This window comes from Drosophila virilis, chromosome 5 (genome assembly GCF_030788295.1).
Source record: "Drosophila virilis strain 15010-1051.87 chromosome 5, Dvir_AGI_RSII-ME, whole genome shotgun sequence".
In the NCBI taxonomy this organism is placed as follows: domain Eukaryota; kingdom Metazoa; phylum Arthropoda; class Insecta; order Diptera; family Drosophilidae; genus Drosophila; species Drosophila virilis.
The window spans coordinates 7,721,830-7,735,270 of record NC_091547.1 but is presented as its reverse complement, the minus strand read 5'-3'; the positions used below and the strand labels follow the sequence as shown (position 1 = coordinate 7,735,270).

At 38.3% G+C, this 13,441-nt stretch overlaps 4 protein-coding genes across 6 annotated transcripts in view; 2 read left to right on the top strand and 2 right to left on the bottom strand.

The window, feature by feature from the left end:
- Positions 1 to 4,854, top strand: part of Pi3K59F (phosphatidylinositol 3-kinase 59F) — a 44,744-nt gene extending 39,890 nt beyond the window's left edge. Inside the window, exon 8 of the mRNA XM_070209684.1 lies at positions 4,749 to 4,854. The gene's annotated coding sequence lies outside the window, so the exon portion shown is untranslated. The remainder of the gene's footprint in view (positions 1 to 4,748) is intronic.
- apt (apontic) overlaps positions 1 to 7,644 on the top strand; it is a 43,338-nt gene extending 35,694 nt beyond the window's left edge. For all 3 annotated transcript variants that reach the window (XM_015174648.3, XM_070209689.1, XM_002050761.4), the window contains exons 2-5: positions 4,749 to 4,854; positions 4,924 to 5,184; positions 5,246 to 5,492; positions 5,563 to 7,644. In XM_015174648.3, coding sequence (XP_015030134.1) covers positions 4,749 to 4,854; positions 4,924 to 5,184; positions 5,246 to 5,492; positions 5,563 to 6,412 — 1,464 coding nt within the window. In that variant the 3' untranslated portion in view covers positions 6,413 to 7,644. The remainder of the gene's footprint in view (positions 1 to 4,748; positions 4,855 to 4,923; positions 5,185 to 5,245; positions 5,493 to 5,562) is intronic.
- A 2,680-nt stretch (positions 7,645 to 10,324) lies between these two features.
- Positions 10,325 to 11,504, bottom strand: LOC26531674 (uncharacterized). The gene is made up of 6 exons (XM_070209694.1): positions 11,338 to 11,504; positions 11,209 to 11,269; positions 10,963 to 11,152; positions 10,774 to 10,865; positions 10,650 to 10,716; positions 10,325 to 10,590 (listed from the first exon to the last, which is right to left on the bottom strand). Exons 1-3 carry the CDS (start codon positions 11,427 to 11,429, stop codon positions 11,012 to 11,014), a joined length of 294 nt encoding a protein of 97 aa, XP_070065795.1. The 5' UTR covers positions 11,430 to 11,504; the 3' UTR covers positions 10,325 to 10,590; positions 10,650 to 10,716; positions 10,774 to 10,865; positions 10,963 to 11,011.
- Positions 11,505 to 11,971: 467 nt separating this feature from the next.
- Positions 11,972 to 12,834, bottom strand: LOC6626033 (uncharacterized). Its single transcript, XM_002050764.4, has 3 exons — positions 12,677 to 12,834; positions 12,540 to 12,621; positions 11,972 to 12,475 (listed from the first exon to the last, which is right to left on the bottom strand). Exons 1-3 carry the CDS (start codon positions 12,727 to 12,729, stop codon positions 12,269 to 12,271), a joined length of 342 nt encoding a protein of 113 aa, XP_002050800.1. The 5' UTR covers positions 12,730 to 12,834; the 3' UTR covers positions 11,972 to 12,268.
- Between the last annotated feature and the right edge of the window lie 607 nt (positions 12,835 to 13,441).

The window sequence follows — 13,441 nt, the reverse complement described above, 5'->3', positions numbered from 1 at the left end:
ACAGTTGGGTCCCCAACACTCAACTTTGAGCCAGTCAGTCAGCCAGGCAGCCAGCCAGCTGCGCCCGAAAGCTTATTCCCCCCATCCATGCGCCGCCTTGTGGGCTGACTAATGAAACACAACCCAATAATTTAGTAAGTTTTACCTACGCATGCGCAATGCGACTTACAGTCGATGCCTCAACAATTGTCACAGACTATACACAAAAAGAAAAAAAAAAAACGAAAAACAAAAACAACAACTACAAAACGAACAACAAAGAATTCGGTGGTTTTATGTAGGCGAAATTTAAACACTCTTAACTCCGATTGGAGACAGCTAAACGATTAATTTAGAAGAAATCTTTTATTACTTGTATTGACTTTTATTGTCATTTATTGTTATTATTCTGATTACTAATTTTAATATTATTATTAGTTTTACTATTTTTATTATCAATGTTATTATTATTATTATTATCATTATTATCATTATTATTATTATTATTATTATTATGATTATTATTATTATTATTATTATTAATATTATTATTATTATTATTATTATTATTATTATTATTATCATTTTTATCATCATTATTATTATTAATATTATTTTAATTATTGTTTATGACTATTATATTATTATATATATAATATATAACACAAATCCTGTCAGAGCTTAGACTTAACAAAATGACAGAGCCGCGTTTGTCAGTCGGAAACTGCTAAAATTGTAAGCTAATTTAGCTATTTTTGGCATTTTACTGCTGTTTATAGCCAGCCAGCTGATACAGCTGTTTTTGGCTGATAAACTCATGATACCCTATGTAAGGGTAGCTCAAAGAGTAGTAAAAAATGTCACTGAACTCGCGCGCGACGCTTTTTCCAGCATATATATATATATTTATTTTTTTTTTTTGGGTGTAGGCCAGGCTTCAGCTGGGAAGTAAACAAAGGCACGTTTGGAAAAAAAAAACGAAAAAATCTTAGTTCGGTTTTTTTCTTTAGCTAGTTACAATTGTAAGTAGCACAACACGACGGCGACGTCGACAGCGACAGCGACAGCGACGTCGACGTCGACGTCGGCGGCGGCAGTTGAAGCAACTGCGCAGGCGCGCGCGTGTGCGTCATGAAATTAGTTTATTTGTTTGCATAAGTCGTTTGTGCATGTGTGCGTTGTTGTTGTTGTTGTTGTTATGGTTGCTGTTGTTGCTGTTATAGCAATTTCTAATAAATTTGTTGTTGGCAGCGCCAGTGTCATGCACACCTGGAGCATAATTCGCCAGCCATGAGTCAATTTCCGTCAGCTGCGTCCAAATTATAACAAAAATTGTTCAAGTAAAATATATACATATATATGTATAAAAATGCATATGTTAAACTAAAAGTGGCTGTGTGTGTGTGTGTGTGTGTAGTTGAGTACTCAACCGAAGAGCCGAAAGGGTGTGCAAAGGGGTTGGGCAGAGGGCAAAACAAGCTCCACTTAAGCCACAAGAACGGGCTACGTATTGAAATAGGGAATACTGCGACGTTAGAACAATAAACACTATACAAATCAATGCTCGATGCCACTTGAATTCAACCAGAGCGCACGGCGGAACCAACGTGATTGGGCTAGGGATTGGGTCTTGGGATTTGGGACCTGGGATTTGGGCACTTCGGTTCTCCGGCTCTGTGGTAGCTCGAGTTTTCATGGGTTTGCCCACTTGAACATTCGATGACATTTCAGTTTTTATTTTAGTATTTCGACTCTGTGTAATTATAATAATACATAAATTTGTGTGCCGCAAGGCACGAAACGTAAAAGAACAAAGCGAGAGTTGACTCGACCCGGAGATGCTCTATAAAAAACTGAATTTAATAATACTCGATCTGACAGATTCTGTATTCTAAGAGAAGTGTTTGCTTCTGGTTAAACCTTTCTGAATAACATACAAGTGTCATATGAGAAGCTGCATACTAAATTTATCGATTTACGATCTTTAAGATCTCGAGATTAAAGACATCTTCAGAGCTCAGCAATGTTCATGGCTGTTGATCAAACCCCACTTGCTTATGCATCTTAAAATACGTGGTATACATATTAAAATGAAATCTGTAAAATCATGTCGAGTGCTACAAAGTTTAACGATTCCCAGTTACGTACTTATAATGCCTAAATAAATATAAAAGATATGTATGTGTGTGCGTGCCCTCCAGGCACTGCTGGTCTTTCGGCTCGGTACTCGTAGCTGTACTTATATGGAACCCCATTAAAATGCGTACCATTCGCACTTCAGCCAAAACAGTTAGCGAGTGTGAACTGTAACGTTGCTTTAACTTGTCTTTGACAAATATAGTTCACTGTACTAAGTCGAAGAAGAGCACATGCAATAATAACTTTGTTAATTTGTCGTTACACACACTCTCGTAGAGGGGGAGGCGGGGCGGCAGTCAGCTAGAAATACCTTCCACAGTTACTGTCTGATATATATATATATATTTTTTTTGGTTTCTGTAGCTGGGGGCCCCCATCACAATGCCGTGCTTTATTTAAAGGCACAAGGTTAACACATATTGTCGCTGCGTGTAGGTTCCACACAATGTAAAGCAATAGCAATAATTATAATTTTTTGGTTTTAATATTAACAAAACGAGAAATACGAAAAAAAAAACCAACTACTCGCATATAAACCAGTTTTTAGTTGTTTAATTTCAATGCTTAATGGTCACAATTGATTGGAGTGATTATTTTAAAGATTTTTCATTATTATAATTGTTATTGTTAACGCGTTTCAGTTTGTTATTGAAGAGATCTTAGCGCTGGCTGCCGAAATCTGAACTATCTGGAGATATAGCCACTTCTTTGACATAGCTTTCGAGTAAAGGCCTTTCACTTTATTTCCTGGTCTAGTCCAGTTTCTAGACATCATTTACGCTGTTGCTATGCCACGCCCCTTTTGATAGCACTCGGCATGCATTTAAATGGGTGTCGAATCGACGGGCAGCTTCCTAGCTCAAATTGAGTAATTATCAATTGTTATTAAATATATGTGCAAATAAATAAGTAATAAACGTAATCATAAACACAATTTGACGTCGTTCAATGACTAAGTTCCTTCCACAATACACACATACACACACATGTGCATGTGCATGTATATGTGTAATATATGTGCGCGCGTCTATACCCATTAAATACCCATACACATCCATTCAAACATATATTAATATATATATATATGTATATACATGAGTACTCACAAATGCAAATTGTAAATCAGATACGGCATAAAAATATTGAACACATGGCGCAGCGTTAAGTGAAGTGAAGTTTGTAGCGGGTGTAGCGGGGGCTAGGGGTGTAGGCGAGCGGGCAGCGGGCAGCGGGCAGCGGGGCAGGGCTATTGGATAAGGGGGCAGAGAGCTGAAAAATCGAAATGAAATGAAATTAAATAAAGCACAATAAAACGTACTTAAAGATTGACGATTTTTGTGCCAGCGCCGCGGCGAGCACAGTGGTTCCATGACAATGAAAACTGGAGAACGCAAACTCTAAAATACAATTATTTTTGTTAATATTTAAATTTTCATTAGATATATATATTATCACAAAAGCAAATAAATAGAGCAAATGATAAAAAAACATAAGTGAAAAGACAAAGCAGTCTATAAATATTGCAAGAGCTGCTTCGAACAAAGATTACGACATAAGGTCCACGTTTATTAAATTAGTAAACTACAAAAAATATATATATATATATGATTTTTGTTAAATATTCCTATTACAATTGCTTCAATTTGAAATGTTAACTAGAAATACGCGAACTTAGTGTTAAGCATAGTACATAACCTGGTTTTATCGCGGATATTTTAAATTTTGTTTTCCATTTGTTTTCTTGAAGTTTTAACCAAGGTGCATAGCGCATAAGTTTTTGGGTAGAACGGCAGAGACGACACACACACACACACAAACATATATAATTAAGTATATATGGATGGGCATATTGGCTATATATGTGCCCGATTATGAAGAATTTTTGTGCAATTGTGTGTATATGTGTGTGTGTGTGTGTGTGCAAGTGTGTTCGATCTTAATATAATTGGCTGTCAGTGCGACGTTCGATCGCCCCTGAAAAATACACACACAAAAAAAGCATCGCACAAAATGTCGGCAGCTGTTTGTTAGCCCAGAGAGTGTTATTGTTGTGTGTGTGTGTGTGTGTGTGTGAGTTTTGATAAAATTTATTTGATTCTCCTTTATACATATAAATGCATTTTACAGTCATTGTTATTCCTAATTTCTTGGCCCATTTCAAAATGGCTCGCAAAACATTTATATTTCGTGTGAAGCATATACGCGTGCCCCTTGCCCCTTGCATTTGCCCTGCCCCCTTTATGGCAAGCGCTGTCTGTTGGCTAATTGAAAATCAATTAAATTGTGGCATCACATATTGCCAGAGCATATCAGAATATCAGACAATGTCGGACGCTTGTCAGAAATCATGCACAAAACAAAAACCAGCTCGAATCCTTATTTATTTTTTTTTCTTTTGTTTTGTGGCAATTGGAATTTAAGTCCAGAAACTCAGGTTCAATGTATCTTCAAGTGCGTCTTAAAGCATTTCAACAGGTCTCAAGCGGCACAAGTTTTGCATGCCCAAGTAGCTCGATATTTGGGTTCAGATTTTTTGCTGGTACCATGTTAAGATTTGAGGTTTTCGGGATCGGGATTGGGTATTATTAAAATGCGCATTTAATTGAACGCTAAATTTCTAATTATTTCAGGTGAACAAACAGTATACGGCCAACGATCTGGAGGCTTTTATGAAGATAGCCGCCAACTGGCAGAGCACCAACCACAATTTGTTGGAGGGTGTCGATCTAAAGACAGGTAAACTACATTAAACTACTTAAACACAATTGTTGTTTAACAGATTGGAATTCTATTCTTTTTGCACAGAAATGACGCAATACATGAACAGCCCATCGATGAACATGTATAAGAAACGCGAGCGTACACAGAACTGGAATCACCAGGAGAAGAAATACTTGCTGGATCTGTGCCGCAAGGATATGCGCATCATTGAGAATAAGCGACTAGACGCTGGCCTAACCGCCGTCAAGAACAAGGCCTGGAAGATTATACATCAGAAGTTCTCCAATCAATTTGGCACCGATCGCACCTGCAATCGCCTCAAGGAGCAATGGCGTCGCATGAAGGGTGAGCATAATAAACTTCTAGCTGATATTCCAAACTAATTCGTATTCTCGTTTCTTATTAGCCTGCACGCGTAACGAGATACTCGACTACAACAATCGCCTGGCCAGATTCGGTGCTGAGGTGGCCGATCGCAAGAAGCCCTCACCGTTTACCTTTGAGGTCTGGGACTTTATGCAGGAGGCGAAAAAGGCATGCAAATCGGAGGCACTCGATGGCATTGACTACTCCAAAATACCACTGGCCCTAGAGGAGGACTTTGAATATCGCGATGACTACAAATTCAATGCCGATGAACACGATATGGATGAGTAAGTGCCACAGCAACAAGTGAAACAAGGAAAGCACAACTAACATTTCTTTTTGCTTGCCCAATTGCAGCAGCCGCACACCGCCACAGGAGCTGTGCGATGTGGACATCAAGGAGGAGGAGACCAATGAAACCTTCAATGAGACCTACAACAATCACAGCAGCGATATTCATGCCAATGGCGAGCGTCTGAGCGTCTCGCCAAATCACAGTCGCAATGGCCTGCACGAGCCAGAGAGTCCGGCGGCCGCAACGCTGGACACGAGCAGCGCCTTTTTGCCGCCCACTGGTGGCGACATGTCCGGCTTTCAGCCCAGCTTCAACATGAACAACATATCCGCTACGCTGGAGGCGCTCAACGCGCTGCGCAGTGGCCAATTCCCGAGCGCAGCTGCCGCAGCGGCTGCTGCCATACAGCAGCATCAGGCGCAGGCTGTGGCACTGCAACAACAACAGCATCAACACAGCAACAACAATAACAATAACAACAACAACAATGAGGACGATGATGAGCTGCTGAAGCCCATGGCCAAACGCCAGCGCACAAGCAGCAGCAGTCTGGCCAGCGAGGAGCAACAAACAACCCTACCGCTGCCACTGCCACTGCCATTAACCACAGCTGTGCCACAATCCGCAGACAGTCAAGCATTGGAGCGCAGCAGCAGCAGCAACGGCGGCGGTGTTATCGTCGTTGGCGGCAGTAGCAACAGCAGCGCTGCCGCCGGCGCCGCCAGCAGCACTGGCAACTCCTTTGAGCTGCGCCTGTTCATGGAGATGCAGAGCAAGGAGCATATGATGCGCATGAAAATACTGGAGGTACAATTGCAGGCGGCCAAGCACAGTCGCGATCTGGTTGAGATTAACAAGACGCTGGCGCTGCAAAAACTGCAGGAGCTGGCCAGCAAGCGGTTGCCCAGTTAGAGCAACGCATCGAACACTGTTAACTGCTTGATTATCATCGTTTTCATCGTTGTTATAGTTGTATAGCTGTAACTTTGTAGCACGTAGCACACTTTAGCACGTAGGGCGTAGCTAAAGTTAAATTTTAGAATAAGCAACAAATTTTGTAACCAGAGACAGACCGGCACACACACACACACACACACGCGCACATGGAAAACACACACGGAAACACAACACATGCATTGAGCTGCGATTCACAACATTCCTGGCATTGTTTTGACCAGTATTTAAAAGCTAGAAGCACAAACACACACACACACACACACAAAGATAGACGGCAGCTCATTGCGCTTGCAGCTGCAGCGGCGCACAAAAGTATGCCATATTATTTTATATAGTTAAAGGACTCTCGCCCTCAATACAACAGCAGCCCATGCATACAGCCTACCTCACAGTATACAACACACAAACACAAATACACAGGGACACAACAGAATCCTGGGCAGAGGCAGGTGAGTTAAGGCGCGTGTTTTGTGGCTCTGCACTTGACCAAGTCAAGTGATTTGTGAATACGCCCGAACGCATTCAAGTTTTTAGTTCTACTTAGTTCTAGTTCTAGTTGTAGTACCCGTAACAGCTCTCCAAGTTGCTCAAACCTACACACACACGCACACACAAACACCGAAACGCACACACACAAACTCTACTTACCACAAATGTATTTTAAACATGTACTTACAAAATATATATATATATATATATATATATATATATATATATATGTATATATTTTTGACTTGAGTTCGACTAACGAAATGCACAACAAACCTTTTTTTATCTTATTTTAGAACTAAGTTATTTCACCTTGCATATTACGCGCATATATTATCTATATGATCGAAATTCTTAATGCAGATTTCTATTTATTTTGTATAGTTCGTATGTGGACATGTTTTTCGTTTTTAAATGCCATATTAATTTGCAAGTATATCCACACATTTATTGTTTCAAATGTTGTTAAGCGACCTATCTACATATATATATATATATATAAATATACATATATATTTATGTATTTATATAGACAAACATATAACATAGATTATATACAAAAGCTTTTACGTTGAAGCAGAATTTCATTTTCATTTTATTGGCGCCTGTTATGTAACGCTTCTTGTAAAGCATTTGTAAATGAGAAATACAAACTATTTTAAATAAAATGAAGAGATATTATAATCATAGGACCAGCACTTTAAGATCAAAATTTCTAAGGCAATTATTCATCTATCTATATATCTCAAGACGACTCTTTTCTGCGCATGCTCCAAATTCTTTTTGCATAATTTAGCAACCTTTTATTGCTTCGCAGTCTGGACTCCACATAACGTTCCTGTAGCTGAATGTAATCGCTTATAAGTGCAAGCATTTCACGCTTCTAAGAATGATTGCATTCGGTGAAAGTTGACCGAACTGTGAACTTTGAACTGTGAACTGAAAAAACTTACCCGAACCAACTCGCTAATCTGTTTCCTCCACATGGCCATGTTCTGAGCAATAACAGCATAAATAACACTATTCTAAGGTATATTTAAGTGAATAGAAATTTACCTTCGCCTCGAGAATTTTAGCTTTTTCGTTGTCTGATAACAAGCGCAGCTGTTGAGGGAACGAGAGACTCCATCTAATGACACATTCCATCACACATCTGGGCCTGAAGCAGCTCCACATTGTAGAATATTGAATTTGGAATTTTGATTTTTGTTTTGTTCAAAATAGCCTGTATTTGGAACAGATTTACGTTTGCCTACTGTTTTGTAAATGCTGTTCTGGCCATAATTTTGCCGTATACATTTTTTTTAGGAACACAATTTCAATTATCTGCTTGCTGTGTTCTCGCAGCTCGTGATTCTTTCACCTCCAGATTGGCGTCCACATCCCCTTCATATTCCGTTTTTTTCAGCTCCTTGATCATTTTGTTGCGCAGCCTTTGCAGCTGCTCCCTTTGCTAAAGTAAATATTAAATTGTGTTGCTTTTTGGCAGTTCTTAAATATATTTCCAATACGAACAATTTTCAAAAAGTGCACATTCTCTACGGCCCTGGCTCTTTCGTAGATCTCCTTAGTATAAGATCGAGACATGATATTCAAAAATCCGTGTGGTAAATCATCAAATATGGACTTCTTGAGCACCTTATAAACCGACAGCATTTTGCTTTTACAAAAAAAAAAAAAAAAAAAAAAAAATTACTAAAAATTTAAATAAAAATATAAAGGTATGAAATGAGGTTTTAATTTTGAAAAGAGTTTACAAAGTTTAATTTTGATGGAAATTATTATTCAGAATTGTTTTAAACAGCGCCTACTAAGGTACGTATGCTTATCAATCCTTGTGGGTTGAATTTTCGTCGCCTTTCTCCATATTTCGCTTCAGATCCTCCAGCTCCTTACCCAATTTCTTTATTTCATTCCTGATTTGCCTTTGATTTTCGATAATACGTTGAAACTGTTCGTATTGCTTTAACAAGAAATTGAAGAAATTAATATCAAACGATTAAAACGATTGTCATTCAAAGTACTCACTATTTTCCGAAAATGAACGTTTTCACTTGCTCTGCCCCTTTCACGAATTTTATTGCCGTAATGCCTGGTTCTAAATGGACCTACCATAGCTGGGATTATGGTTTTTATAGAGAAGCTATTTATGTACCAAAACATTTTTACAGCGGCCCTTAAACTGTAGTTTCCCATGAACGATATTTCGAAATACAGATTTTGATTGAAGAATTTTTTTTGTTATATTTTCCAAAAGCACCTACTCAGGTTTAAATGGCGTTTCGAAATAGAACCCAACATGGACAAACTCGTTCATGAATCTGTTGCTTTTATATTTGCAACAGATTCATGAGCGAGTCTTTGTGGTTTGACTCTATCTAAAAATATAAGGGATCGTAGTTGCGAACATTTCTCGGTGGAAAAATTCACATTTGGTCCGCCTCTGTCAAGGTTTTTGGTGTGGATATTGTCAGGCATTCCTCTGGCAAAGAAAATCAATCTCAAAATTTGATAAATAAAAGAATTTAAAACCATTTTTTTTTGTATCTACCTAGATCCTATAGTAAAATAACATGACTAAGCAAGTTTTACTCGACGTTCTCTTAGCGCGTTCTCAATTTCCTCTAGCCTATCATTTAGCTCCACGATATTCCTATCAAGTTGCCTTCGTTTAGCTAGCTTTGCCCGTCTTAACGTACGCAGCTGTTCATATTGCTAAATGGAGAAGAAACAAATTAAAAAGAAAATGGATTCATTTAAAGTACTAACTATTTTCAGGAAGTAAACGTTTTCCATGGCCTTGCCCCTCTCGTGAAGTTTCTCAGTATAATGCCTAAGTACATCGTTTGGAATTAGCTTAGTAATAGTAATTAGCCAATTAATTAAAGTGAAGAAAGACTTACTTTAGGTATTTTAAGGACCACACACTATGGGTTTTCAATAGATTGAAAACATTTCTATATTTGTTGTGCAGAACAGTTGCCATATTTAATATCGCTAAAGCCAAAAAAAATTTAGGTTTGAATAGAAACAAAAATTTTGAAATTTAATTTTTTCTAATATATAAACATATTGTTTAAAAACCTTAGGGCAACTGAATATATTTTCAATGACTACGTGACAGCAGACATTTTTGATAAAATGCTCACATACTTATGTTTTTGGCTAGGAAGCTGATATAGTTGATATATGAAGCCAGCCAGTCTTAATATGACACACTGAACTAAAATTGAATAAGCTAGAAGCAATGTGAATGCACTTAACATGAGCAAAAGCACAGCCTTTTATACCAAATGTCGCCTTTCTATGCGATTCTCATTGATTTAAGCAACGCATTCCGATGACGGAAGCCGAACACAAGAAAAACCCAGTTAAAAATATTATTAGAGTTGTGCACCATATATTAAGATAAAAATTACAACGGTTTTTTAATTTAAGAAACGATGTAGGGAGTCATTATTTTTGAATTGAATTTATCTTCCATATGGTTGGCTTCTTCGTGCAGACTATTTTTCATTAAATTTGGCACTGTTCAACTTTGCTAGGACGTATCTAATTTCATCTTCCAATAATGTTATTTTATAGTCAAGCATTTTGCGTTCATATAATTTTCTATTTCTTATTAAACTCACTTGCGAATGTAGCTTTGGATAGAGAAAAAATTAATTACAAAAAAAAGAAGCTACATTTATAGAATACAAACTATTTTCAAGGAGTTCGAATAATTATCACCTCTGCCCATCGATTTATACGTTTTATTGCTGTAATGCCTGGATAATATATGCTGATAGATAATTATGTTTTGCCACAGATATCGGGAAACTTACTTAAGGCTCTGTGGATAAGCTGATCTAAAGGGTCTCAATAAATTCAGTGCAGCTCTCTTTGTTGGCCCGAAGAAGCCTTCCATAATTAGCATCTGAAAAAGTAAAAAAAAAAAAAAGAAAAACTAAAATTTTGAGCAGGCACAGCCAGACTTAAAAATATGATAAGAATTTTGACTGAATGAGACTGACATTAGAAAATATGGAAGCAATTGCTCCTACGATTTGACAAATCAGCTATTCAGCTGGTCGTCTTCTTTTCGCGTTCATCGTTTTTCTTTTTGATGCTATCAATTTGCTTATCCAACTGTTCAATTCTATCTTTTATAACGTCTCTCTCCTTAAGTATTTTAGTACGCAGTTCCTTCAGTTGTTCCCGTTGCTATAATAGGGCACATGTTTATTATCTATTGAAACAGAAACCACATACAATCGAACCATTTTTAAGAAGTTCACACTTTCCTTAACCTTGCCCGTCTCCCGGATCCGCTCCGTGTACCTAAAGTGCGTTATAAAGCTGAGCTGAGCAGAGCAGATCGAACTTAACTCGGTGGCATGCACACTTACTTAATCACCTGTTGACAGTACACTTGTTGGGGCTGCAACAATCGAAGATTTTTGGCAAGGAAGGCAGAGACGGTTAGCAAATTTTGAGCCATTTTAATGTTTGTTTCACTTAAAATTTGGAAAAATAATAAATTTAGATGAAAATTGAGAATTAAGTGAGTATAGAATAAAAAGGGTCTGACAAGAATAAAAATTGTGAAGGCTAAGGGCAGGCTAAATAGTTCATAAAAAAGGCTATAAACCAAACATGTTAGAGATCACTTCGTGAAAACCATTAAACAGAAATCGAATATGAGCATAAATGTGAGCTATATACCCTTCAATAGCAGCTCTTTCCCTCCAGAGAAAAACACATCAGCTATATTAAACTATGGTAATTTATTTCACTTAATTTTTTTGATCGTTTAGGTAAAACAGCTGTGTGATCAACTCTCTCAACTAGGCGTACATGGTCCTGGGCTGACCAGGCCGGCGTATGGGCGCATCATAATAGAAAGGACGCTGCTGTGGCCGCGACTGTGAGCCGCCCCTCCAGCTGTTGCCACCACTGTCCCGCGAAGGTTCGGCCTGGGCGCCGGGCAGCATGCCAAACGCTGCAATCAGCGCCAACAGCAGAAAGCAGAGTGCGTTGAATTTCATGTTGTTCTATGGGAAAACCTTTCTTCGACTAATTAGCACGACTCACTGGACGACTAATTTATATAGACAGTTCGCAGTGTGCTTGTTGCGGCTGTGGTGAAGCACCGAGCGGGGTTTTTGTTTTGCATACAAAGAAACTTGCGTCTGTCACTGATAAGCTCACAGAAATCACCGCCTTATTTAGCTTGCTCTTCCTCTCCCTCTCCCTCTCTCTCTCTCTCGCTACCTCGATCTATGGTGAGCTCTGCTTGGGGCACTCTCTCTCTCTCGCTCGCTCGCATTCTGGGGTTCTCTATATTTTTTGTTCACGTTTCACTGGCTGAGCTGGTTCTGTGCTCGCCTGCTCCTGGGGCGCGATTTCTGCCGGCTTCTGCATTTGCATCACATCGATGTCGAATTCCATTTGCTTAATGCTCCTCGTCAGATCTGTTAACATTGACTCTACGCAACGCTGTCGCTGCATTAGCACCTTGGAGCGTGCCTCCAGCTCGTTGCGCTCCTGAAAATTTGTATGTTCGCATGAGTCTATATATATAGTCTATATAATATATGCATTGTCTTACCAAGCGCAGCTCCTCCAGCTTTAGATCCACACTGTTTCCCATTACATTGGCCAAATTGAAGTTGTTTTTGATCAAAAATTTCCTTAAAAGAGGTTTCTAATGTATTTGTTAATTAATGATGCCTGAAGTGGCCTTACCAGTTGGTCAAATCTTTGGTCTGTTTTAGAATTTTGCGTATTATATTCGACATTTTTAATTAGTTAAACTGAGGCCAAGAATTTGATTTTTGATAAACAAAAAATAAAAACAAAACGAATTTAATTTTCTAGTACACACAATTTTGATGTATACTCAAGTGTAACTAAGTTTTTCAAATGTGAGTAAAATGTTGTTTTTACAAATTTGACCAAATCTTAAGGTGGATCTATTAAAAGTCGATGTCTAACAAGCGCCGTACACTTGATGCTGGCATGCACTCTATTTGTGGACGTCACTGTGAAACTCTCTGTCACAATTGAAACTCTCGCTGCATACTTTTGGGCGAATTGAAAAGTTAATTTTGGTATTTGTCAACTCATGCGTCGACTGGGGGAAATAACACTTCTCCAATGACCTTGACCTTGCATTTCTCGATCAGCACCATGGAAAATTAATTTGTAAACAACTTTTGTGTTAATTGTTCGATTGTTATGAAAAGATGGCATTCAACTGTTTGTGTTTGTATATAAACCAGCTGTTCCGCTTAAAATGCGTCTGAAAGGCCTATGCGCAGGCAAGTGTATTTGATCTGCGAAGGGAATACAAGAACTCAAGAGCCTCCAGCACTTGTTTTCTGTGAGATCGCAGTTATATATACACACACATTTGCATGCCAATTAGGATTATTGTTTTATATAATCCGAATATGTAATACAATTTCAATTGAAGGGTGTGTACTTTCTTCCTACCTGTTCCAAATTTAT

Bases quoted from the DNA above. Each gene is read 5' to 3' on its own strand.
- LOC26531674 (XM_070209694.1), bottom strand. From the start codon at position 11,429: ATGGCTCAAAATTTGCTAACCGTCTCTGCCTTCCTTGCCAAAAATCTT. The intron at 11,270-11,337 runs GTAAGTGTGCAT...AACGCACTTTAG, and splicing joins TACTGTCAACAGGTGATTAA to GTACACGGAGCGGATCCGGG. The intron at 11,153-11,208 runs GTTCGATTGTAT...GCCCTATTATAG, and splicing joins GTGTGAACTTCTTAAAAATG to CAACGGGAACAACTGAAGGA.
- LOC6626033 (XM_002050764.4), bottom strand. From the start codon at position 12,729: ATGTCGAATATAATACGCAAAATTCTAAAACAGACCAAAGATTTGACC. The intron at 12,622-12,676 runs GTAAGGCCACTT...ACCTCTTTTAAG, and splicing joins ACCAAAGATTTGACCAACTG to GAAATTTTTGATCAAAAACA. The intron at 12,476-12,539 runs GTAAGACAATGC...ACAAATTTTCAG, and splicing joins AGCTGGAGGAGCTGCGCTTG to GAGCGCAACGAGCTGGAGGC.